At 42.1% G+C, this 24,866-nt stretch overlaps 2 protein-coding genes across 51 annotated transcripts in view; both read right to left on the minus strand.

Moving 5' to 3' along the window:
* Nucleotides 1-14,302: 14,302 nt before the first annotated feature.
* On the minus strand, nt 14,303-16,651 carry LOC109855234 (protein dpy-30 homolog). Its single transcript, XM_020429244.1, has 3 exons — nt 16,595-16,651; nt 16,381-16,457; nt 14,303-16,040 (listed from the first exon to the last, which is right to left on the minus strand). The coding sequence occupies exons 1-3, from the start codon at nt 16,608-16,610 to the stop codon at nt 15,798-15,800; spliced, it is 336 nt and encodes a 111-aa protein (XP_020284833.1). The 5' UTR covers nt 16,611-16,651; the 3' UTR covers nt 14,303-15,797.
* Nucleotides 16,652-17,088: 437 nt separating this feature from the next.
* LOC109855225 (Down syndrome cell adhesion molecule-like protein Dscam2) overlaps nt 17,089-24,866 on the minus strand; it is a 67,355-nt gene continuing 59,577 nt past the window's right edge. For 49 of the 50 annotated variants that reach the window (XM_020429189.1, XM_020429194.1, XM_020429205.1 and 46 more), the window contains 6 exons: nt 24,556-24,693; nt 23,643-23,833; nt 23,077-23,437; nt 22,558-22,615; nt 22,087-22,092; nt 17,089-21,277 (listed from right to left, as the gene is read on the minus strand). In XM_020429189.1, coding sequence (XP_020284778.1) covers nt 21,196-21,277; nt 22,087-22,092; nt 22,558-22,615; nt 23,077-23,437; nt 23,643-23,833; nt 24,556-24,693 — 836 coding nt within the window. In that variant the 3' untranslated portion in view covers nt 17,089-21,195. The remainder of the gene's footprint in view (nt 21,278-22,086; nt 22,093-22,557; nt 22,616-23,076; nt 23,438-23,642; nt 23,834-24,555; nt 24,694-24,866) is intronic. The other variant, XM_020429232.1, reaches the window with a different exon arrangement.

Consider the following 24,866-nt stretch of genomic DNA (forward strand, 5'->3'; position numbering starts at 1 on the left):
AGAGATGCATACGATTACATCGGCGCGTATGCATTTTTCTTTATTTTCTCTATGCCCGATGAGGTCGCAAGGCGCGCAAAGAGACTAACGAAGCGGCGTCCTCCAAACCGGACTGTAATTTTATTCGCAATTCCGCGGCGCGTCGAGAGACTCGTAACAAGTGCAACGGTGCGCGGCGCGTTCGCATCTTCAAAAAAAAAAATCATTTCGCGCCGAGGCGACACTACCACACGACGACGAACGACTCTGTGCAACGGCGACGATGCAGCACGGATGCGCGAGCATAAGAGCGCGTCGTTGCGAACAAGTAGGGCGGATTTTGTCGGGCGGGAGAGCCGGCAGAGAGAAGAGAGCGTGGCGTGAGAGCGCAGAGCGGCCGAGTGCAGCTCTCTCGCCACGGGCCGGGCGCGCGAGACGAACAAATTGCACGTTCCCAGTCTCGTTAAAACAATGTCGCCGTGTAAAAGGTGCGGGGGAAGTAAAGGGAAAGAGCGGGACGAGAGAGGATAGGTAGGTGGAAAACGACATGAAGGGGTGCAGATGAGCGGAGGGAAAAAGAGGCGTGAGCGGAGAGACACGAGCTAGGTGACTGCTGCAGCTTTCACAGCGCGAAGCAGTGTTCAGGTGGAAAGAGCTCTTCGCTCGTTAGCATTTAATTGAGAACCTCGTGAGAGGGGCGGGAGAGAGAGAGAGAGAGAGAGAGAGAGAGAGAGAGTATCCTGGTTTCCCCCTGCAGGTCTCCCTCGTTGTAACGACCGGTCGACGACGGGCTCGTTTAAATATTTTAATAATCTCTTGTATCGCGAATGGCGATTCGAATATTTAGCGGTGCCGCGATACCCCAGGATGACGGGGAGGATACCTCTCTTTGCCGCTGCCGTTCGAAATATGTATGAAACGCGGGTTCGTAAAACCCGGCGGAGACCGAATAGTATAGCGGAGAAAAGGTCTTTTTCCTCGACGGTAAAGAATTTTGTCGAACAATTAAGTCAGTATTAATTGAGGCTCGAGTGTGAAGTTATGGTCTGAGTCGAGAGAGGTAAAGCATAAAAGCGGTTCTCTGCCTTTGTGCGAGATATTAAAATTTATATTTCAAGCAAAATCCGAAACATTTAAGAGGGTTGCGACATAGAAAAACGCTTAAGATATATTGTTTTTCATTGTTGTTAATCGGGAATGTATTCCCTTTTGATTGCGCGATTGAAATGAGAACAATTCCAAGTGATTTGTTTTAAACCAAAAGTTTACAGATCGCCTTGTGTCATAAGACTGCGAGAACAACAGAAAAAGTGTTACAGAGATTTAATATATATAATAAGATTAATATACGTTGAAATTCCGTACATATAGACACCGGTTATATTATTCCATAAATTTTTTAACGATAAAAGAATAACGTAATATATAAAGCTTGTGTACGGGATAGTATATATTTCATGTAAAATATTGAAATATGAACATATATCGATATTTGTGCGCCGGACGCACTGCCAGAGCAACTACTCGGTTCGGTGTACACACATGTACACACGTGTCGCGATTGACAAACGACAAGAGGAAAAAATAAGGTTTTCCCCGATTAGTCGCATCGTTGACTCGATCGACCTGACCTCCATTACCACCACTAACTAGGCCGTTGTAACAAGCAACTTGTATTGATTTGCATCGGTCTTTGAATTTTCCGGTCTAGTGGAATGTGCTATTTAGCCGAGTGCCACGAGAGAGATCGGAAATTTTTTCGACCACGAATTTTCCAAACACGATTTTTTCAATTTGAAAAAAGCTCTCTCGAACAGCAACTTCAAAATCCTACTTAAAACATTTTTTTCTAACGATTTTTGACTCTCTCGTTAGCATCAAGACGTCTACAAATGTTAGCAAAATCAGGAGACGACATCGAATTTTGAGCAAAAGTTCGTTTCCCACTCAAATGTGAACTCTAAAGTTTGTAAAATTTTATCAATTATAAGGTCACACACGCACACACGTAATCGGAGTTGTGATTAAATTCAATAATAACAATAATCATCGATTTGTGCATCGCACGCACTTTCATTCTTGAAGATGTAATTTATTTAAATCAAAACTACTACATGCAAAAATTCCAGATCGCTATCAGGTTTAAGAAGTATCGAGAACCCCCGATAGAATTATCCTACGAACGCGTTATCACCATAATTCGCCGATTTTTATGCGGCTCTTTTTACCCGGAGTATCTTTCAGGAAATCGAAATATTCCAATAATCCGCATCTCCGGGGTTCCGGCTGTGCGCGAGGAAAGTTTGTCGCAGAGACTTCCATGACTTGACGAGTAAATAGCGTCGGTTATTAAAAGGATATTTACATACATGTCGGGGGAAGAGCGAGAGAGAGAGAGAGAGAGAAAGAGGCGGGCTTCTCAAACGATCTCGAGAGTATGCCATAAAAATGTCCTTACGCGATACCACCGCCGTCAGAAATGCGCTCTTTGACCTTTGATGGTGCAACTCGACCTGCGGGCGCCGTTAGCCAAGCGACTTTGTGACCTTGTCTCCATCAGCTCTCTCTCTCTCTCTCTCTCTCTCTCTTTCTCTATCTCTCTCTCGTTTTATTCACTCTCTTCCGTTGGTTTGTCGCTCTTTCACACACATACGTTCTATTCCTCTCTCTCTCTCTTTCTCTCTCTTTCTCTTTTCTCGCAAGAACCTTTTGCAGGTTCCGTGCTCTCTGACAAATCATTAACGTTCGTCCAGGTTTATTAGTCCCGACTGGTGTACACTCGTGTAACCCAGTTAATTAGCTCGTGCGGATACACGGTCCGATCATTGGCAAATATCGATGCACGGCATTAGCCGGTTCTCTCTCGCTCGGGGATTTTATTTGTGGTATGGCTTATATGTGTATATATGTGCAACATGTACATACAAGCCGGACTGACGAATCTTTAACGATATATCTGACGGTATTTGCTGGTTGCATTTGCTCCAAAAATCTTCTGTAGATATCCTTGTTCCTCCCGTTCTCACGCGACAATCCCAGTCATTTTTCCGCGGCCAAAAGCGCTGTCGCACAGTCTCGTGCGCGCACACGTGAGCGTTGTTCGAAAATGTCCGGCGAACGGACAAGTGAAGGGATACACACAAAAGGAACTTCACTGTATAGTATAGAACGGGAGACCTACGGGAGGAATATAACCGCGGAAATGTACAAATAATACGACCATTGCAAAACAGGCAGTCCGATAACATCGCGAACACGGCGACAAGAGGCGTCGCGCGGCCACGGTAGCAAAATTGCAAGCAAGATATCTACTATCTGCGAAGTCGTCAATCGGGCGATGCGCCAAGTGTGGTTACAAGCGTTGCAAATTTGAATTATACCCGTATCTATATGTATTGCACATAAATAGGATATACATATTTAAAAAAAAAAAAAAGATTTACAGTTTAATTAAAGAAGATTTTTTGTGATCATTTGTTTTTGTTTTTTTTTGACATAACATTGTTTTAAAATTAAGACTGTGCCGTTTGCCGAAAACTTCTAAGTGCACATATATGTTCGGTCTTTTTTTTTCGAACGTTTTCCGTTAATTTCGCCGATGCGACGTATCGTGTAATGTAAAAAGAGTCGGTCTCTCTCTCTGCCAGAAAAGTCGCTCTGCCAGGTATATCCGAACGTTTTTCTCGACACGGCCTCGTATCGGCGAGCAAATTCAACGGCGAATAATATATCTTTGCAATGGCCGTTGTTACGCCGGAGTCGTCGTGTAACATCGATCCGCCGCACTTAACGTCCCCCCGGACGCGCGTGAAACGCGCCGCGCACGAAAATTCGATTCCCGCGCGATACAAATCTTTCGGACGCGCGCAACTTCTCGCTCAGCGCGAGCAGATGTACACATGCTTCGTTCGGCGCCAACGGCATTCTTTTCAAATGAATACGTCGAATATATAGTTCTAACGAATCCGACACGCGAGAATAATCACCTCCAGGAACGGGGAAATTAAATTTGTAAATAACAATAAAGCACAGATTTCGCGCAAATGTTCTCGCGAGAAAACAAATTGCAAATGACCCACCGGCGCCGCCATCGAAAACTGATAAAAACACAATTTGAATGAAATTGTGTTTCTTTCAAAGTGTATTTCGTTGTGTTTTAAGTTTATTTTCGCGCGGTACAACTCGCGCAGTTTTACGTTTTGAAACAAACGAAATGTAAACATCTCCGTGGAAGATTCTGAAACTCGATCAAGTGTTTCGAGAATCCGAGAATACAGACAGAGAGAAGAGAGCCATATACCTCAAGAATCTTTCGCGCAAAAGGGGATACAAGATACTTCGCGATACGTTTTTTCGATCACGCGATCAGGAAAACCGCGTGTGTTAGTCCCTCCTTCCGTCTTGCGCTCCTTGAAGTGTTCCCGCGCAGCGGGCGGATAGCCGGCTACACGGTTTCGCCATTATCGGGTGTTTACGAGAACGACGACGAGAGAGGGGTGGGAGCACGAGGCTACACACGAGGACGACGGGGGTCGCATCGCCGCCGGTGGAGATCGCATCGGCCGCTCCGCATAATAACTAGCTACCGCCGCATTTACATTTTAATACGGCCGCTCTGCATAGCGGATAAAAGGCGTGTATACCTATCGCGGATGGAATCATCCGCCGCTATCCCTTCGTCGTCATCGACGACGCCGTCGTCGCGACGACGATATACGTTCGCCGCGTTAGTTCGGCTTTCGTTGAAACAATTCAACTGCGATGTATCATTCTGTCCCGGCTTAGAATAGAGATCGCTCTTCATTATCTCTCCAGATCTCTTCCGAATGATAAAATACACACCTCTTCGAACGGTAATAAAAATTTAAGTGGAATTTAATAGAATGCAAATATACAAATAATTGTTTACTCTGTTTATTATTACTAATTTAGAGAGATTATGTGGAAAAACGCGAAATTGTCTTCAAGATATAACACATACTAATTTTCAAACATAAATTGCAGTCGATCGAACCTTGAAACAATCGCAATTTTTTGTTTGCGAGCGCGTGAAAAACGGAGTTTATTATTATGTTTGTCATCTTAATAGATGTCATCGTAATAGAGATAATTAACAAGTAAAACAAATATTGCAAGATTCTTAATTCGTTAATTCATCGAATAGATTTCATGTTGCACGTAGTTCTTCCGAGGTTTTTTTTTACAGATGTATAGTGTTTTTTTTTTTTTTTTTTTTCGTTAAAACGCGGGAATTAAATATCGAAATCGTATCATCCGGACCGATATCGGAAATTTTGACCGCGCGGAAATGGATGTAAAATGGATAATATTAACAACACTCTCCGCGCGCGCTCGCGGGATGAAAATTTAAAATCCGAAATGATTCTCCGCCGTGACAATAGGCTAACTGCGGCGCGTTATTGAATCTCAAAGTGATATAAATTCTCGGTAAATTTTCGCGAATCCACTTTCTCTCGACGCAATTTGTTATCTGGAATTAGTTTCACTCACGGAGATTTTCACATGGCGTCGCATCCGTGTAGCGATCGTGGAGAGGGTGTCGAGAGAGGGTGCGAAACTTCAAAAGGTGCCGCGCGTATTGTAGCGTGGAATCTGGAAAGCCGGGGCTAGATATCCATTAAGATAATGCCGGGCCATCTTTAACAGGCGAATCAGAATGTCGACAACAACGGGACTGGCGGAGGGGTTGGTGCTCGGGGAATGACGAAGCAAGAAAACACGGCCGTGTCGTTTCGCCGCCATGGTTTAGGAGTTTTCCACCCCCGTGGTGTCCCAAACGCAATTTTGCGAGCGGATAGGCCGTGAAAAACGTTTCCAACGAAACACGACCGTTATTTATATCGATACTATCTGAGAAGACGGCACACATCTGATCAGAGAACGGAGAACCGAATGGTATTGAAATCGTTTTATCCTCTTTATTTTCGTTTCGATTACGATGTTCGATTGTACGAATTTTATACATGTAAAACGAATCGGTAATATTTATCGATGTTCTTTATTTAATTATTCGAGTTTAAACATTTATACTGCAGCATGTTCATAGAATTTATGAGACAATGCGTATACGCTACAATATATTAGTGAACAATTAAAAGCGCGCGTATGTAAAATTTCGATATTCAGACGAGATATATTCGATTTCGCACAGGTGTGTGTGTGTGTGTGTGCGCGCGCGCAATTGGCAATCGTGAGCAGAACTAATTGGCATCTGATTTATTACATGCCGGAAAAGTGCGATAATAAAAATAAGATATCGAAAGTCGCGCGTCATTATCAAAACGCACTCGGCTTTTTTCACACTTCGAGGAGAAGATTCATTCGCTGATTCCGCGTAATAATACATTTCCAGAACGATCAGTTTGAGATCAATTAAATGAATTCTTCTTGCTCACGACAGAGTTGATGCAAGTTTTACACGATGCAAATTTTTTTATAATAAATAATTTAACAGATAATTACTGTTTCGAAGTGTACATATGTGTATAGTCTCTCCCTTTATGTGCCTCTCGCACGCGAAACAATGTTCGCTTACCCGACGACGAGTCTATAACCAGATGCGGCTCGTGTTGGACGTTGATATCGGGATCAGGAAAATGGACGAGAGAGCCTCTGCGAACGCGTCGTGTCCTCATGTTCGCACATATATAACGGTGATATATTAGATGGGAAATTTCAGTTCGCGGCTTGACTCGGCCAAGCGACACGTCCCCAATCGAATCCCCGGTAAACATCTTCGATCCGCTCTCTCCCTTCGCGCGTTTCCGTCTAATCTCTTCGAAAACGTCATAAATTTCGACTCATTTACCGTCCCCGATTTTTCCAGGATTTCTACGACTTGCGCGTGGAAACACACCGCCGCGAAAGCATCATCGCCGTAAAAGCGCGCGTTCGAGCGATGTGAGTGCCTTCGCGAAATAAAACGCGAGCGTTCGAAAGAAATACAAGAGGGCAATTCTTTTAGCATTTTTCAAGAGCTCTCGAGTTAAATTAAACTAATTTCGAGTGAATTGAAAGTTTTGTGATCACGTCACACGCGGCGAGAAATAATCTATCGTTATTATATTCCGTACTGTTTAAAAAAGGTTTTTTTCTTCTTTTTTTTAATTAAGAAGTTTTTTTTGTTCTTTTCTTTTTCAACGGCATAATAAACTTCGAAGAGAGTAATAAATGCTGAAGGAAAATATACATTTATAGGAATAAAATATCTATTTTTAACAGACGTCGGAGTATCTGATGTCAATAAAGAAAGCGCGAACAGCGCTTCTCTGCGTGGAATAAGAAAACAGATCACGTTATTTAATCGGAATGTCAGGAAAAGCGAATGCATCGGATATCGACAGGGAATCAATTCTGAATGTACAATTCAATCATGGCCAATCGTTTCCGGCTCGCGGTATTATAGGCAAGAAGGTTGTCGGACTCATTTTTCTGTCTGACGTTTCACTTGACTCAGAAAGATATGATATCGCGCGCTTCGTTTATTCCCCTCCTCCCCTCCCCTCCTCCCCCTCCCCACTCCTCCGCCCTCCGTATGAATTCTGCAACCATCCCCTTGTTTCGTGCTGATCTTAATTTCATTTACGGTAGAAATGCCCGAAACGCGAAGTTGCGCTTTGCCGCGCGCGGCGGAAATAAATTGGTGCCGTGCAATTACATTACATCCGCTAATTTGTTTTGGTCTTTTGCAATGTGACAGAAGACTGGCACTCTCGGCTCGGCGCAGCGCGAAATACGTAATACGGCGAGAGTTGAAGGAAGAAAGGCGGAAGCGAAGCAACAGCCATTTTCATTACCGACTTCCCGGGGCTCTCGTTAACGTTTTACGATGCGTATAACAAACTTAGTTCTAAAATGTTTGAACACGTTCATCGAAATATCGACGTCACACGCCTATCGCACGGTAAACGCGAGCTTTACAATTGTTGCTGTCTCGCGTTCTTTTTTTTTTTTTTTTTTCAAGTTTCTTTTAGAATAGGTAAAAATGTTTTTTTTTTTTTTTCATCTGAAAAAAATGATAAAATTTAAACCTGCCGTTATAATTGAACTATTTAATTTACAGAATTCTCTCTGCCCATCGCAATACGTCAGTCGGCAGTTGTTCGGATAACAGGCGCAAATAGAGAGGGAGTGAACTGCAGTAGAAGCGTCCGACGCCATGCGTGGCTTTCGAACAAAAATATTGGTCCGCTGGTAGTGAGTTATACGACGGTAAGGTATTATTCCGCGGTAAGGGATGGCGCGGCAGCAATCTGATTCCGTTATCTATGCGCCGTATCCGTGGATTCCGCCGTGAAAATAACAGTCCGAAGAAATAACGTATTCGGGGAACTGGAAGACTTGACGTTCGCACGTACATACGCCGTGTGGTTTTCCATCGTTCCGATGCTCTTCCCTTTGCTTTCGTTTTGCTGTCGCGCAAGCGAAAGGAAGACGGAAGAGAGGATGCGACACGAAAAGTTTCGAGCGAACGGAAAAAGAAACGCAACGACATTCATGCATATGCAAGAAATTTGCCGAAAATTTAAAATGCAGTCTGAAAACTCATCCGAGATTATTATTAATTATTACGTCGAAAATATACAAGTTTGATCATTCGATCGTTTGAACGTAGAATTCGATGTAAACGAGTCACATCACATGTAATATATATGATGATGTTATTATGTACTTTTTTTTATATGTAATTTTAATAATTTACAAGTAATCTACTTATATATAAAGCGGTGATAATAAACAAATAACAAAAAAATTTATTAAAGATCTCATCAAAATCAAAAGCTCAAAGATTTTCTTTCTATTTTTACTCTGTATTTAATGTCGATCGTTCTGTGAGACCATCATTTTCCAAAAAAAAAAAAAAAAAAAAAAAAAAGAAAATATCGGAAGGATCACGATGTTATACGCGCGGATACAAGCTCGGCTATTAATGCTCGCAAATTATAAATAATGTCGCTACCGGCGGCCACAAATCAACGTTTGCGGTAATACCGTCGGGGTTTTCGACTCGCTGGAGGATTAAGCGCCTTGCCGAGAGAGACGCCGACCTGCTGCCGGAGAGAAGACGATGGAGGATGGGAAAAGGAAACGGGAGGAACTTTGCGATCGAAGACCGAAGCCCACGGGGTGGATCTGTGCATTAAGCTCCATTGAAAGAAAGGTAATGTTTCGTGGGAATGTTTCATCGAATCGATGCAGGTCGCGCAGGCGATGCCGATATCGCCTTACTAACCGCTCTCTCGCCGTAACGGCACGACTGCAAAGAACAAAAACACAAAAAAAAATATATATATATTTCCGATAAAGTTTCAGCCATTAGACGGCATCCGAGAGTGTCTCGGTCGTTGTCGTTGCCACCGTCGCCACCGCCGCCGCCGCCGCGTTTCTCCTCCCGCCAATCGCAATTTCGTTCGCAAGATCGAATTTTACGAGTCTCGCGATCGAGTAATAATAACCCGTTGCGATAGCGCACTGTGTATCCTTGAAATATTTTTCCAGTCATAATCACGCGCCGTTATTTCCCGCGCTATACGGCAGCACGCGTATCGATTTTATATATCTTAAAAAGATATACGCACCAATAAATAATGCTCTTGTAACTTATATAGTTTGAAATTAATTAAACCAGCCGAGCGCGCGTTCTGCGAAAATCCCTCGACAGATTTTACTCGCGCGCGTGTATATTACACACGTATAAATATTTGTTATGCAAAATAAAACCAACTCACCCAATCTTCTATCAACTAATTGACTATAAATAAATTGCAATAAAATTTTGTTCAAAGAAATAAATATATTTTATAGTAATGTAGACTGTGGTTTATTTTCGAAAAAAACTCGTGTACCACAATCCGAGCAATAAATAGAGAAGAAAATAAAAAACCTGTAACTTTGTCTTTGATATTATACAGACGTCTCCAGAGCACGTGTCTTGAACCGAATTGTCACGTGTTTGTACAAATTCCCTGTAAACAGATACGAAAAGAACAAGTCGAACGATAAGACTTGTCTTCCGGTATCGTTTCGAAGAAAATTAGAGATCAAGATCATGGAGGGTGGCAGGTTTTCCGGGGCAGAAAACTCGGCGGATAGATCGTCCGGGAGGTAACATGACTGATTCCTGCAATTACGCCTGGACGACCTTCGAGAGGTCTTTCAGATACCAATAAGTCTAGAGAAGACTCGATCTCGGAGAGGAGGAGAGGAAATAGGACGAAGCCTGAGAGATGCTCGAGCGATGCCACGGACCGATAACGTATACGTCTCTCCGCAGCAGGGTCTTGTTGTCTTCTTCTTCGGGTCGACGACGCCGTCGTCGCTGCACGTTAGAGCAACCTCTGGTAAGGCAGACGAACCGTCAAACAGATTAAAATCAAGAGAGGGGGAGAAAAAGGAACGTCGACGAGGAAGATAAAGGGAGAGGAGGGGAGGGAGAGGAGCGGACTTCTATTTTCTCTCTCGCGGTGTACGCGCAGGGGTAAAAGTACTGCAGCGCCAGATCTGAAATGAAAATCTGCGGAGGGCTCGCGGGATAATTCGGTGGATAGGACAGGAGAAACGCGAGCAAGAACTGCCGACAAGCTGATTAAAAAGTCGCCTCGTGAATCCGAGGAATGAATATAATCTCTGACAAATATTTAAGTTGCTAGCGCGCTGCGAGATGCGCGCGCGCGCGCGCGCACGTGACCCGCCGTTTTGACTGCGTTACTCGATAACGAATAAAAGTGACCGTTCCCCCGAAGCTTGGCTATCTCGCCGGAAATAATGCCACTTTGCGGATTAATCCGTACAAAAAGTGCCGACTTGCGTTTTTCCGCGATTATCTCCCGCATTGCGATAATAAATCAAGAAGAGTGGGGAAGCGATTCTCTGTCGGAACCGGGACGCGCGTTCACAAATGAAAATACGCATTTCGAAATCATATGAATATTCGAGCACTCAAATGATATTGCTTTCTGTGTTAAATCTCGAATACATGTTGCGCGCGCTCTCTCTCTCTCTCTCTCTCTCAAAACTTTCAAGAGATGAAAACTTCTAATATACGATCATTTGAAATGTAATATCTACATTTAGATCCGATAAATTATTCACAGTTCAATGTGTTGAGGAGATATCGATATTGCAATTCGCAGACATTCGCGTAGCTAGCTATAAAGCAACGTTACTCTTGTATTACAAAGATGATATAAAAGCTCCCATTTAATTAATACGGTTTGTAAGTGAAGCGAAAGTCAATTTATTCCAAAGGGAAACGATAAAGATATTTTAATCTGTGAGAGATTTATTTTTCTCTTATCGTAAGATTCATATTTTACAGTCTTTTGTATGTTTTTACGTAAATGTGTACACTCTCGTGTGTTAACCAAAGATTCGAAAGCCGCAACACAATTATAATCGCAAAAAAAAAATATATATATATATATACATATATATGTTGATATGAAAAAAAATATATATATATATACATATATATGTTGATATGAAATCACACTGATATTTATTGCTTCGGCTTTCTGCTGTGACAACAAAAGATCGTGTATCACCTTCCGCAGCCGAGGCCGAAAAATGTTTTTGCCGTTATCAGATAAAACTCAAGCGGCGAAAAAATACGAGAGAAAGGAGGGCTTTAGTCGAATCTGCCGGGTAAGCGCTTTTTCCTCGACACCCCCAGCAAAGAGCTGTGCGGTGGAGTTCCCGGTTATGTAGAAACATTTTATATAATCCCGTGCCGCGCATCGGTGAAGAGAATCTTCAAAAATCCCGTCGCGCTTTCTAAGAATTGTATTCTTATTCCGGCCGATCAGGGAAAAACGTGCTGTCAGCGATTTCATCCATTGCCGTCTTTGTCTCACTGACCGACTTTAAAAAAAAAAAAAAAAAAATCGCTTTATCCGAGGAGAGATTCCGCGTATAATACCGAAAAGAAATCAGACGCAAAAACTTGCTATGAGATTATTATAAAAGATATATATATATATATATATATATATATATATATTCAATTTTATAATCTTTCCCTACTTTCGTAAATATTTGGATAACGTGCGACAAAAATCTTTGAGTAATATTTCTGTATAAAGATTGGAGATACTTTTTTTTAAATGTAAAACCGAAATCTAGTTTGCAATTGCCTTTAGATGTGCAACACAGTGAATTGTATTTGTAACACACATAAGCTCATACATATAATCCGGGTTAAATTCTATCTCCGCAGGAACCGATACGCGCGCGTTCAAGCCAGAGATCTCTCACTGAGACTGTGCACGCGCGGCCCTTTGACTTCCCTTTGTGCACGCGCTAATATATCTGTATTATTTAATTATCGGCATTATTCCAACACATTAATTAATCAATCTCAGCTTTCAGTTGCCAAAACCAAGCCTATCTAGTCTTAGCGCAGTTGCGATTCTCCTAATTGAACATCATAAAGGAAACGTATGTACATTGCAAACAGCTTGAATCACATTGAGCTTTCGGACCGCGCAACTCAAACGCAAGTTAAATTTAAATGCCGAGAGGGGAACCAAGTACATACATAAACTAAAGCTATACACAATGTTGTTCCCGTTGTGCAACGGTATATAAAAAAAAAGAAGCGATATTTTCACGTAATGATCTACCGATTTTCTCAGATTGTTGTTGTCCGAAGATAACACAATGCGGGCGATTGACGATGTTTTTGGGTCTCTCCCGGCAAATTAATCCTCATTCGTGACGAGAGGGGGAGGAGGGAGAGGGGAAGGATTGCATGGCAAGCGGCGATTAGACGCGTAGCTAATCCGCGCGCTCCGGACGGTCATCGTCGAGCCGCGTCGCGACGCTCCGGCGGCTCGACGGCGCGCACAGACGGTCGTGCGATATTGCGCTAAACCGAGCAATTACCGGGCCGTAATCCCGGTAATAGAATTCCAATATGCGTGCCAATTGGACCGAGTCCTCCCCGAGTGCGGGCGTGCAGGCGCGAAGCCGGCAGGCGAAACCCCCTTGCTTGCTGTTGCTGCACGACCTCGACGAAAACCGTGACACGGTTCGGCCATTAGCTACGGTCTCGATTTATCTGGTGGGCCTCGCCCACAGTGTGCGTTCACCGGCGAACAGCAGCACGTGTACACACAGCACGCGCCTCTTCCGCGTACGCATATCGGCGCATATGTGCGCGGCGAGCCGTAACGAAGCTGTCCCCGGAGAGGACACTTTCGTCGAGAATTCATCCCTTCTTCGTTCGTCCGTTCGGTTCGTCTTTCGGGGATTGCACGCTCGACGCGTGACGTGTCACGGTCACTCTGAGAGCACAGCCACGAAATTTCAACCCCGCCGCTCGCCGCCTCCGACGCTCAGTGCCATCCACGCGTATCGAGCCGCGTACACACACGGGTTAGAACAGAAGGAAGGGGGAAGATATCCTATCCCCGAAACCTAGCACGCGGAGGACTGTACAGAGCAGGATATTGAAACCGGCGAAATTTCCTCGAGTTCAATTTTCGATATAGATATGGAATTCGATGCCGTCGATACGCAACATAGTGCAAACCAGCATCTGCAATCGTTGCGGCGCTTCATTACGCGTTGATATGTCCGCGGTGCAAAAAAAAATTATAGTCCGATTCGCGTGAGAGTCATCTTTGCTCAAAACATATGTATAAATTTTTTCGCAAACGACATTAATATCGTTTGCGAAAACAAGAAGGTTTAAAAATATAGAGCAATTGGAATAATAACTTGCGATAAGTAGAAACTAAGAAAATTAAATAGAAAGAAATAAATAAAGAAAGAAAAAAAAAGCAAATAGATCTTTTCGAAATAATTAACAACCAAGCTTCTCTCAGGTATAAATAATAACAGAAGAAACTGCATTATTTATCAATATTCTGTTTATTTCTTCCAATCAAAGTTTTCCTTTGCTTTGTATTCACACAATCGGAAGAAAAACTCCGCATATTTAAGACATTCATCTCGCACACGTACATTCACGTTTCTGAGTTGCACAAAGCTACTTACGTAGCTTCTGTGAAGCTGGGTGAAAGCGCAGCAAACAGGAAATGCGAGAGAACGGGAGATAGACAACAACTCGAATAACTACGTATCGCGAGCTTTTCGTGCGCGAGAAAAACGCGAAAGTGAATTGCCTCGTCATTGAGACTCGCATTGAACCGCGAGCAAGTGGACTTTTCGCTTTTCTGCATGTTTATTTGCAATTTGTCAGGGAGAATTAGCGACGAAACGTGAAATTACGTGAGAGAACGTGACATGACGCGTGTTTGCCTGTTGCGCAATCACATAAACGTCTAAACAACGGTATTAATTTTTTTTTTTTTTTTTTTTCATCTATTCTACGCGCAGAAGTTTCGTTTGGAGTGACGGATAATAAGTGTAAAAAAAACAAATGGAGTATTTGTAATTTAAGATTTTCTTTTTCGTCGTGTTTTCAAAAAAAAAAAAGTGAAAGAGACACATTCGGGAGATTGTCACGTTTTTGTTCCGTTAGAATATTCTCTCCCCCCGGCTTTTCTCATTTTCCAGACAAGCGAACCTAACGTTTCTAAAGAGGGCAAATTACTGGTTAAAGTACTTTGTACGAGGAACTGGAGTTCGGCAAAAATACTGCTTAGTGCCTTTATCTTATCAGAACAGAAACGCGCCGTCTCTTCCAGCTAAACGGGCACGAAACAAAGGACTAAGAGCTCGCGATCAATGTATATATACGTGTGTGTACGAGTGAGGGTCGAAGGTCTCTACCGAAGGATATATAGAGAAGAACTCGGGCAAGAGAGGATCCCTTGCCGTTAATTGGACCAAGTCCGATGATGTCGCCGCGCGAATTGTCGGCCACGAAATTACCCCGATATCTTCTCGCGTAGTCGTTTGGAGCTCGGGCGGTACAATCGGAACCGAACGCTACACGGATTTTCTTTTCCTCGTGCCTCTCGCCGACGACTCGGAGAGAGTCCAATTACCCTGGCTCGACGGTCGGAGACCGAGAGACGAGTTTTCGTCGGGACGAAAACCGCAACTTGAAACGAAATAAGGTGAAGGAATAATAAAAAGAACATTTCGCTCGAGAGATGTCGTCTTTTTCCATCTTTCCTCGCGAGAGCGTTGCAACGTTCGACGCAAATTATCGATTTTATTGGAGCGCGAGATAAATTTAACGCCGATTCATTGCGCGATTACATTTAATTGCCTCCAATTAAATCGCCGTTCCAATTAAAATCGACGCGAGCGCAGAGGGTTCATTACGATTTATTGGACCGATTGTAGCGGCTCTTCTCTACAATCTTGCTCTCATGCGTTTTCGCATCGAAAATTTGCAAATATAAGTCAATACGCTTCCTAATGTATTTCGAACTCTTCGTGGTATCTTCTCAGCAAATGCGTATTACTTTATTTTTCTTCAATTGTATTTTATTTAAACATTAGCACTTATATAGCAAAATTAACATAATGCCTCATAACAAAGATCACTTTAATGTTTTTTTGCATTTTCATCATAGTTGCTTCTATAATGATAATTCTGATATATCGCTGTTAAATTGTTTTTTTTTTTTTAATATAATAAATATTTCTTTAAAATAATGACATATAAAACGGCTTATGTATTTTACAAAGTCATATTTTCTCTATAAAAAGACACCTTTGTTATCAGCGTCAATGTCGAAAATATATATGATTACATCCCATATATATATATATTTATATATATGTAGCAATATGTCCTTGTATAGAATCAAACACGATTCTTACAAAGCAACGTCACAGAGTTTTTCACAAAACACATGCTCAAGAAACAATGGAAGCATTCATTGACTAGTCGGTGGCGAGCCACCACTATCGTATTGACTTTTGTTTCTTAATAAATAGCCGGCTAGAAAGCTTATGGGGTCAGCTGGTCTCTCCTTGGCCAAGCAAGACAAAGCTTGCAGCAATATCGGTACTACTGTCTGATCCAAATACTGTCTAGTTGGAAGAGATTGTACTTCAACACGAGATTTCTTTGCTGGTGCACCAGACAAATCGCCATCCTTATCCATTCCTATTACTTTCTGCAAAAAAAAACAGAGAAAGTTTATGAATTAATATATACAGAAAATTAAAGAAGAGAACTTCAATTATATAAAATTAACGTTATTCATTGATAGATCTCACGTATATAAGTAAATTGGAATATCTCACATATGTTAGATGCCAAATGATAACACGACACACGTTTGTCGAACTCTAACCTAACTTTTTTGCAGCGCAAACACGCGCATTTTGTAAATCGAAAACGTGCGTAAGCTACGCGTGTTAATCAGCTGATACGCTGATGTAACGAGGAGTCAAATCAGATATCGCTGTTAGCTGACGAGTTGTCGCAATATTTAACAGGTTATATTTACTTACGTTAGTCGTTTCGGAAACGACATTGGAAATGGGTTGAGCTGGAGTTGATGTTTCTGTTCGTTCTTCGGCTGCGTTTTCTGTTCCAGAACAAAAGAAACAAAGATTAAAAAATGATTGTCCCTAGAACAGGATTCTGAATACCAGGTCAAATCTCGCGAAACGACCAGAACTGCGTGTGATTGCACGAGAATGGAAAATATGAATGGACACGTACCACCGCCGGATGCCATGGTGTAAACAACCGTCACCGCACCACGATAACGATGCCGCTTACAAGCCGGTAAACTGCGCGGTCGATAAGGTAGCTATAGAGAGAGAGAGAGAGAGAGAGAGAGAGAAAGAGTTACACACATAAAAGGGTACATCTACATATATACAGTATTTGTTCAAAAATTTTGCAAATATTAAATTTTATGTCAATCTAATTTTTTAACATAAATAGTTACTTTGTTAAATGCACAAATATATATGGTGTTTATTCTTTCTTGTGATAAAATATTTAATAATATAGCAAATATTTAATAATACAGCAAATATTTAATAATATAGCAATATTTAATAATATAGCAAATAAGTAACGTACAAAATAAAAATTAAATTAATATATATCTCGTTAACATTTTTCAATATACATAAAATATCTCCTCGCATACCTTTTTGTTCTTAAATAATCTGTCAAGGAAAGAGAAAGACGACTCGGTGACCATTTTAAGTTTTATTTATTTAACGCAAAAGTTAGACGCTACAACTTTGGTACAAAAACATAAAATAGTGGCGTTGAGAGGAAACGGTACACTGCGAGCGGATCCTCGAGTCTCCGCGAGAGCGGAGGATGTTACGCGCTCTTTTTTTTTATTTTTTTTATTTTTAAAATTTTTTTTATTCTGCTTTTTCGTTTATTAGACGATTTATCGTGATCCGGCTTCTTTTTCGCGGACGCAAAAGGATTGCAAAAACCAAAAAAAAAAAAAAAACGCGAAGGAAACGCTTCGAGTCTGACAGGCGACGATAAAAGGAGGGCTTGAGCTCGAAGAACCGCGTTCGCCGTCGTACGGAAAAAACAGCCAAATGCTTTCAACGCAAATATATATATATATATGTATCAATCAAGCATACACAAGCGAGCGACGCGCTTCGGCGGCGCTTCTCAAAAAGTAACATCGAGAATCCTGCAAAGAATTACCACACATAGTACACGTCGTCGCGCGACGAGCGAACGATGGGCTTGGGGATGCTCAGCAAGAAAGGCACGAGTGTATGCGAATGTGTGTGCCAATTATTTATATGAGCACGTTTTACGTGAACGTAAAAGCAAAACACAAGCAAGCAACAAGGAAATGAAGCAAATGGATATACATTGGACGCAAATTCTCAGTCTTCAAGTTGTTATTTACTTATTTATCAATACCTCAGCTGAAAAAACATTTGATGTTTCGCCGAAAATTCGACTTAACTGATTGTCTGAATGTTTTTTGTTTTTATTTTTTATTTATGTTGAACCTTTGTTGCCAAGCACCCCGGACCGATGCGACATAAACTTTATCACCTGTGCGACGTCGCGGACGTCCACTTCGCTTAAGACAAAAGATAAAAAAGATCCGCGGTTACATTAGCGCGCGGATCACATGATCACATCACTATATGTATACGAATGCGTTAATATCGTTTTTACCATTATCATCGGTCTGTGCCGTTTTTTAGCTTTTGGTTAGATTCGGAAGCGATTCAAAGCGACAAAAAGTTTTCACGGGGTCGATTTTAGGTGAGTAGAACGTGTGATACTATAAGTCGTAAAGGTGACTTAGGTGTGTGTGTGTGTGTGGGACGATACGGCTACGTATTAATAATTACGGTAAGATCGCGATTGTAACATATACACGAGACACGAGGCTTTTGCGCAGCCTTTTAAAATCACATCGATGAGTAAAAATGCGTCGGCATGTCGAGCCGCGGCCAGTTTCGGAAAGGCAGAGGGTAGGAATTCCTCCGCGCGATCGGAAGCGACTCGACGAAGCACCCTTGAAATTCCACTCCATCGTCAAGCATCACAGGAACGCTCCTCTACTTTCTCGATCAACCCGCTCGCATTTTTTTTTTTTTTTCTTCAATTTTGATTAATTTTTTTTCTCGCGAAATAACGAAACATTGTGCTCCGGCAATTTAGAGCGTACTAATTGCGATGCAAATTAAATTGTTTTCTCTTTGAGATGTATCCGCGATATTCGTAACAAAGTACGAATATTATTTTCACGGAACTTCTTCGGTCAATATCTAACTAAATCTAACAAAAAAGATAGATGAGAAACAACACACTACGTATAAAGCTAAAAATCAAGGAACAATTTACGAACTACATTTCTCTCAACGTGAGAATATTCGCACGTCGCATTCAAACTTTCATTGTTCGAAAATATTACATTTTCAGAATAATTAATCCTGCGTGAGGAACGTAACTAAAACATACGTTACAACTCGTTTATCTCGAGAGTGCTTTTTCGCCCGGTCGCCCAACTGGAGGCCGGCTCGTGCATCACCTTGGCAAACAAATGCGACACCTAGAAATAGCTACTTACAACGTATGTATAATATAATATATATATATATATATATAGTTAGTGTATTATATAATATATATATAATATTTATATTTTATATTTGTATGTATATATCTAGAAGTAGTATCGTGATAAAAACGAACTATGAGACGCGACGCCGTGACCGCGGCGTCGCGTGACGTCGGGCTGGTGCCACACACGCAAAAGAATCATCACCCCCGCTCTGTTCTGTAACGAACCAACGAAGACGAATCATCCGATCGCGGATGGACGTGTTCTCTCTTCAATTCGCGCGCGCTTTTGAGGAAATTCCGTCAAAAAACCAACCCGGCCTCCCGCATCGTCGCTAAGATACACAACGTCTTCTCGCGACCATCCGTCCGACTTATGAGCTATCTACGTTAAATCAGCTTTTTTTATTACTCGAATCGCTTACATCTGTAACGATCATCGTCGCGATTATTAGTAAATCTTATCGGTACGTCGTAATCGATCGAAGAAGATTAGCACGGGGGAGTAATGATTAAAGGGTGTTTACTAAATATTTATATCATATATATATATATGTGTGTATATATATATGTATATATATATATAGGACGACAGCAAGTGTGGTGTGTATTGCGTGCACGCGCCAGCGCGCGTGGCGATAATGTGTTGTAATGAATCATAATAATCGTATGGCTGTGGCCTGCCGTGTACATGTATCGAAGCGTTCCCTCGATGGTTCTGCCGCGATTGTTCTTCCTACGGACAGTCGATTTTTTTCGTGTTGCATATGAGGCGCTTAATTCTATATCGAGACAGTGGGATAACGTCTCAAAAAACGATAGGCGGCCTATAACGTTTTTTTTAATCGGTTAAAAGAAACGACGACGTACCCTTGATAAATCTTGTTCTCCGCGACGTCGAGACCCAAGATCGCCGATCGTCAAGGGGGACAGGGGTACACAACCTTCGTTACGAAATTATAAATCGTACAGTATATTGTATATAGTGTGTATGTATGTACGTATATATCATACGCCCGCAGGGAGCGGCAGTGTGGCACAACCATGACTTAAAAAGCGACCAACTAATCTCATGTGTGTGTCTACATATAATCGTTTTTTTTTTTTTGTTTTTTTACGATCTCTCTTTCCCCGCAATATTACGCAACTCGACGATTTTAATCTAGGATTTTACAGTCCCGGATTACAGTGTAATGTGACATCAGAAAAAAACCCCCGTTAAATCCACCGTCGCCGAGAGCATCATCGCGGGACGCGTCTCTGTCGCGAGTTGAATGTCCGCGAACACACACGACTTCCGACGGTGGGGTGTTCGCCTTCCTACAGAACATCTTCCCGCGACAGTCGCGAGTCACGAACTCCGCGTATACATACACAAATTACGTGAGAAAGTGCAAATAGCCGCTTTGATAATCGAAAAACATTTTTTTTTTTTTTTCATGCTAGAGCAGCTAATTATAAGAAATCTCTCTCCGGATCACGTGGTGTGTTGAATGAATTATTGCCAAGGAAGACTCGTATCAAAACGTAAAATCTCTAATTCTCTTCTACGTTTCTATTTCTTCGCTCAGTATATAAAACATTTCACGTGACGTTAATTAAATGTGTGTGTGTGTGTGTGTGTGTGTGCGAGGAGTTCTAGAAACTCGCAAAAGACTTGCGAACGAAACGACGCGGCCGACTTCGCGAATCGCTTGCGTCTCCTTCGCGAAAGATAGTTTAGTAGATAGGCAGTCTTGAGAGTTTCAGGCCTTCTTGAGATGTGCGTAATCGACTGGCTTCGAAAAAGTGTGTATCAAAAAGGGCAGTTTCAAAGGTTTGAGCTTTCTTTCTGGGATTCAAATAATAAAAACGTGTTTGAGACGAAGTAGAGGAATAGAATGGAAGGCCGAAGAAACGTGAGATAATATAGATAATAAAAAATATGAAATATATAATGATCGCGAGACATGTGATAGAGAGCGAAGGAGACGGAGTCCCATTTCGCGAGGCAGACCGCGGGATCTTTCGTTCGTCAATCACGATCTCGAGATGATATCAACACACGTACATCTTAAACGGTAAATCGAATTCTATCTACTCGCGACGACGTCTAAATTTCTATCGTAAATCGTTGCAAATTGGACCGACGACAGCACCGGGGGGAAGAGTTAGCGTGCGCTTTATTTCCGCGACTCTCGGCTGCTTTCCTCATACGGTCGCCGGCTAACGAGAGAGGCGGAAGATCACGGAAGATGATGATTTACAGGTTACACTGCCACAGTATCGTAGGGTGTGAGGAGTCCCCCGTGACCGCCGTGGGGGCCGGTTTGCCGGCCGGGAGCTTCGTTTCTGCAACAGGAATTTGCATTTCTGGCATCCGACGCCGCAACTAAACCGAATGTTTCTTCACGAAGCTTCAACAACACCCGGGCGTGCAAATATCTTCCGTATAAATCTTATTCAAAGTGTATTTTTAATTGTATACAGTAAATAACACAATAAATTATTATTTTTTTTCGTCTCCATATTTGTGACGTGTTAAAATTAGTTTAAATTTTACATTTCCCGGAAGTTTGTTTGTTACATATGAACATTGTGAACACGTGAAAAAAGATATCTGCTCGCAAATCGGGCGTGAATCATGCGCAATAAACAACAACTAGTAGCGATGACGGCGATAAAATTAGTTACGTCATGAATAAACAAAAAAATAGAAAGATGACGATCATGTGCCAGTCGTTAGTAGCATCAGTTGACCGATTAGCGGATTCAACAGCAGAGTAGTGACAGTAGCAACAGCTGCGGTGGAAATATGGTTAGCATCAAAATTTTTTACGCAGTTTTTTTTACGTCTTCGACTTAAGTTTACACAGCTACACATAGCACTATATTCATTAAAGCTACATGCAGACACATTGTTGTATTAGTAAAAGCGTTTTCGACGATGGAGAGACTGGGAAAAACTTTGCCGTGTCCGGTAAGCAACGGTTTGGAAGGTCGTCTACACTGCTCGTCGCAAAACAAATCAGGTAGCCGAAATTTCAATGGGATATGATGAAAAATCAGTGGAAAACATGGTATGACGCATCTCAAAAAAGCTCTTCACACATGTCTTTAACGTTCGTACATCCTGGTTTGATTATGTTTAACGAACTTACGGCTTCCTGTGTAATTAGTCATGAAACAAGAAAAGAGATCAGATGTACGTTAATAAATGGTTAAAAACAGTTTAGAGTCAAATTAATTATTCGAGGTTCTTCGAAAGTCGCTAGTGAACCACCGTGCACTCGACTAGTCGTTATCGACAATTTTCATTACCGAGTACTACTCGAAATGTAGATTTTCGAATTTGATTGAAAGAATCGGCGTGATTCTTTACACGAAGGGGAAGAGAACATTTCGTAGAGAGACGAATCGGATTGCGGTTGAAACCGCCGCAGTGAGCAATTGAAGCATCGTCCAAATTCGGAAAATAATCATGAGTGGAAATGATATATATATATATATATAGAATAAATTGGTAAACGTGATTCTCGCGTGAAAGTGAACGAATCGCTCGAGACACAGCGGCGGGAACGGCGGTAAACGCCGTTTAAACCGTTCACCAAGCTCACTCGCGCTCTACTGACCTCTCTATGAGTTTACGCATCTCCTCGGTGGTCATGCCGTCCTTTCCGCGAGCATTCACTGAAATAGAAAAACACACGGCACGATTGACACAACGATTAAACTACTACGACAACACGTAACATGCAATTTGTGGAAGCTATAAATGATGATTAGGATTAATAAAAAAAAAAATTATATATATATAGAAAAAACACATATATAGTTCGAGGCGAGTCTTCCATTCGCGACTCGCTCGCCATGCGATACGTCCGCATAATGAGCCGTCGTACGCCTAATGCTTCAGTGCATATGAAACGAGCATCAGTAAGTAGAGCTGAATCGGAGCGAGATTGTTTTTTTTTTTTTTTTTCGAGAGAGAACACACGTTGCTGAGTTCAGCGCAAGATTCGATGAACGGAAGACAAGAGAGAGAGAGAGAGTCTACGACTTTTCCTCTCATCGAATCTCAGCTCGAGATCTCAGCTTCAGTGGTTTTCTCTTTGCTCGTTCTCCGATCTATCACGAATCTTTCTACTGACCGCCGTAGTTGCGGTTGACAAGTTGATCACGATCGCATTCGGCCTCGCTGATCTCGTTGCTCTCCTTGCTGTCGTTGAAGCTCGAGTTGTTCTGGTCCTGGTGGTTTCTCGGTGGTGGGGGAGGTGGTTCCGGCGAGTTGGAAATGGGAATGTTGCGAGCCGAGCCTACGCTGCGACGTCCGACCGATCCGCGAGATCCGTAGTGATCGTAGGGTGCGCCGTACTGTCCGTATTGTGATCCGTACTGGTCTTCCTCCGGTGCGCAATTAGCCGGGTCGTCGTATTCGGGTGAGAAAACGTTGTGAGTGCCGCTTCCACCTCCTTGGGACGGTACTCGAGAATAGCGACCATTTTGACGAGGCTGTGAAAAAAAAATCGATCACGATTTCCAATGACAATCAGTCGTTGAACATTGATTTCTAGCGCGAACTAACTGCTTGTTCTCACGCAAATATTCTCCACGCAAGGACATGCAAGGACGGAATTTCTTTTTATTTTTAAAGGACAATAATAACAGTGTGAGTACGTTTTGTTTTAATAATAAAAAAAAGCGGTATAAAAGATACCATAGATTGAGATCCGGAGCGGCTGTGAGCAGAAGCATTAGTCGGGTGTCCTACTGGTGGTCCCATCGTGCCGGAGTGTCCGTTTCCTGGGTGCGGAAAGGTTTGAAATTGCATAGCCTTGCTCGGATCCATTTCCTCGCGGAATCCTAAGAGATGAAAGGTGGCGTACGGACAGATCTCATCCTCCATACCTGCAATTAGGTAATCAACCAGGGTAGATCCTGCCGCTATATGCGAAACAATCTATGAAGAATCATATGTTTAAATGATAAAGATTGCTTTGTGGAAATGTTGCTTCTCGCGCAAGGGAAATCCAAAATGTGTGACATTAATGAGTTTATTTTGATCGGAAATAGGTATGTATATAGATTCGGAAAGAATTTGTATAAGCAATCTTTTCTCCTATCTCTCTCTCTAATGATTCTACATGCGACTTTCTATACTCAGATTCAAACGAGCAAGGAAAAGTCTTTTACTCACTTTAATGTTTCTTCTTTCCTCGATTCTCATTTCTATATACGTTAAATCGTCAATAAAAATCTTCAATAAAATCGATCATGCGAATATATATATAAATATGTATATATATTATTGAAAACTCTTTTAAACGGAACTGATGACACAGAAATTTTTGTATTAAAAATAACGACGAGTAAATAATAATTCTTTTCCTATGTGATTCGTGTTATTTTGTTCGGCGTGCTATGAGAGCGCATGCGAAAACGTGCAACATTGAGAAACGAAACGTGCCGTTGTAAAAATTGACACGAACGTTCGTTGGGGCGAGGGAGGGACTTACGAAGACCGGCTAGGACAAGCCAGCAACGTCACCGGAACTGCGACTACCGATCTTACGGGGGCGATCGGGCAATTTTGCCGGACGCATCCCGTTAACAAAACTGCTATTACCAACCTCTGTGCGAGAGACCGTCTGTGCTGCCCATCCGTGGTGGTGGCGGGCATCTTCTGTTAGGCGCGTAGTGACTCAATTCCTCATACATGTGCCGTCTCGGATCCCACGTTGAGTGACTCCTTAACGAGCCAGTTCCACCTATCGAACACATACTACAAAGGTCGTACAACGCGCTGGCGCCTATCAAGATTCGTTCCCGCCAACACTGTGATCTGGTCGGTATGGTCATGTCTAAGGGTGTTCTTTTTCTTTTTGCAATATTGATTCTTGTTAGGCACCAACGACGTGATAAGCGCAAACAAATAGGAAAA

This window comes from Pseudomyrmex gracilis, unplaced genomic scaffold (assembly GCF_002006095.1).
Source record: "Pseudomyrmex gracilis isolate BER0280 unplaced genomic scaffold, ASM200609v1 scaffold_84, whole genome shotgun sequence".
NCBI lineage: Eukaryota > Metazoa > Arthropoda > Insecta > Hymenoptera > Formicidae > Pseudomyrmex > Pseudomyrmex gracilis.

Coding starts and splice junctions, on each gene's coding strand:
- LOC109855234 (XM_020429244.1), bottom strand. Junction 16,041..16,380: donor TCGTTTCCGAAACGACTAAC/GTAAGTAAATAT, acceptor TTTTTTTTGCAG/AAAGTAATAGGAATGGATAA.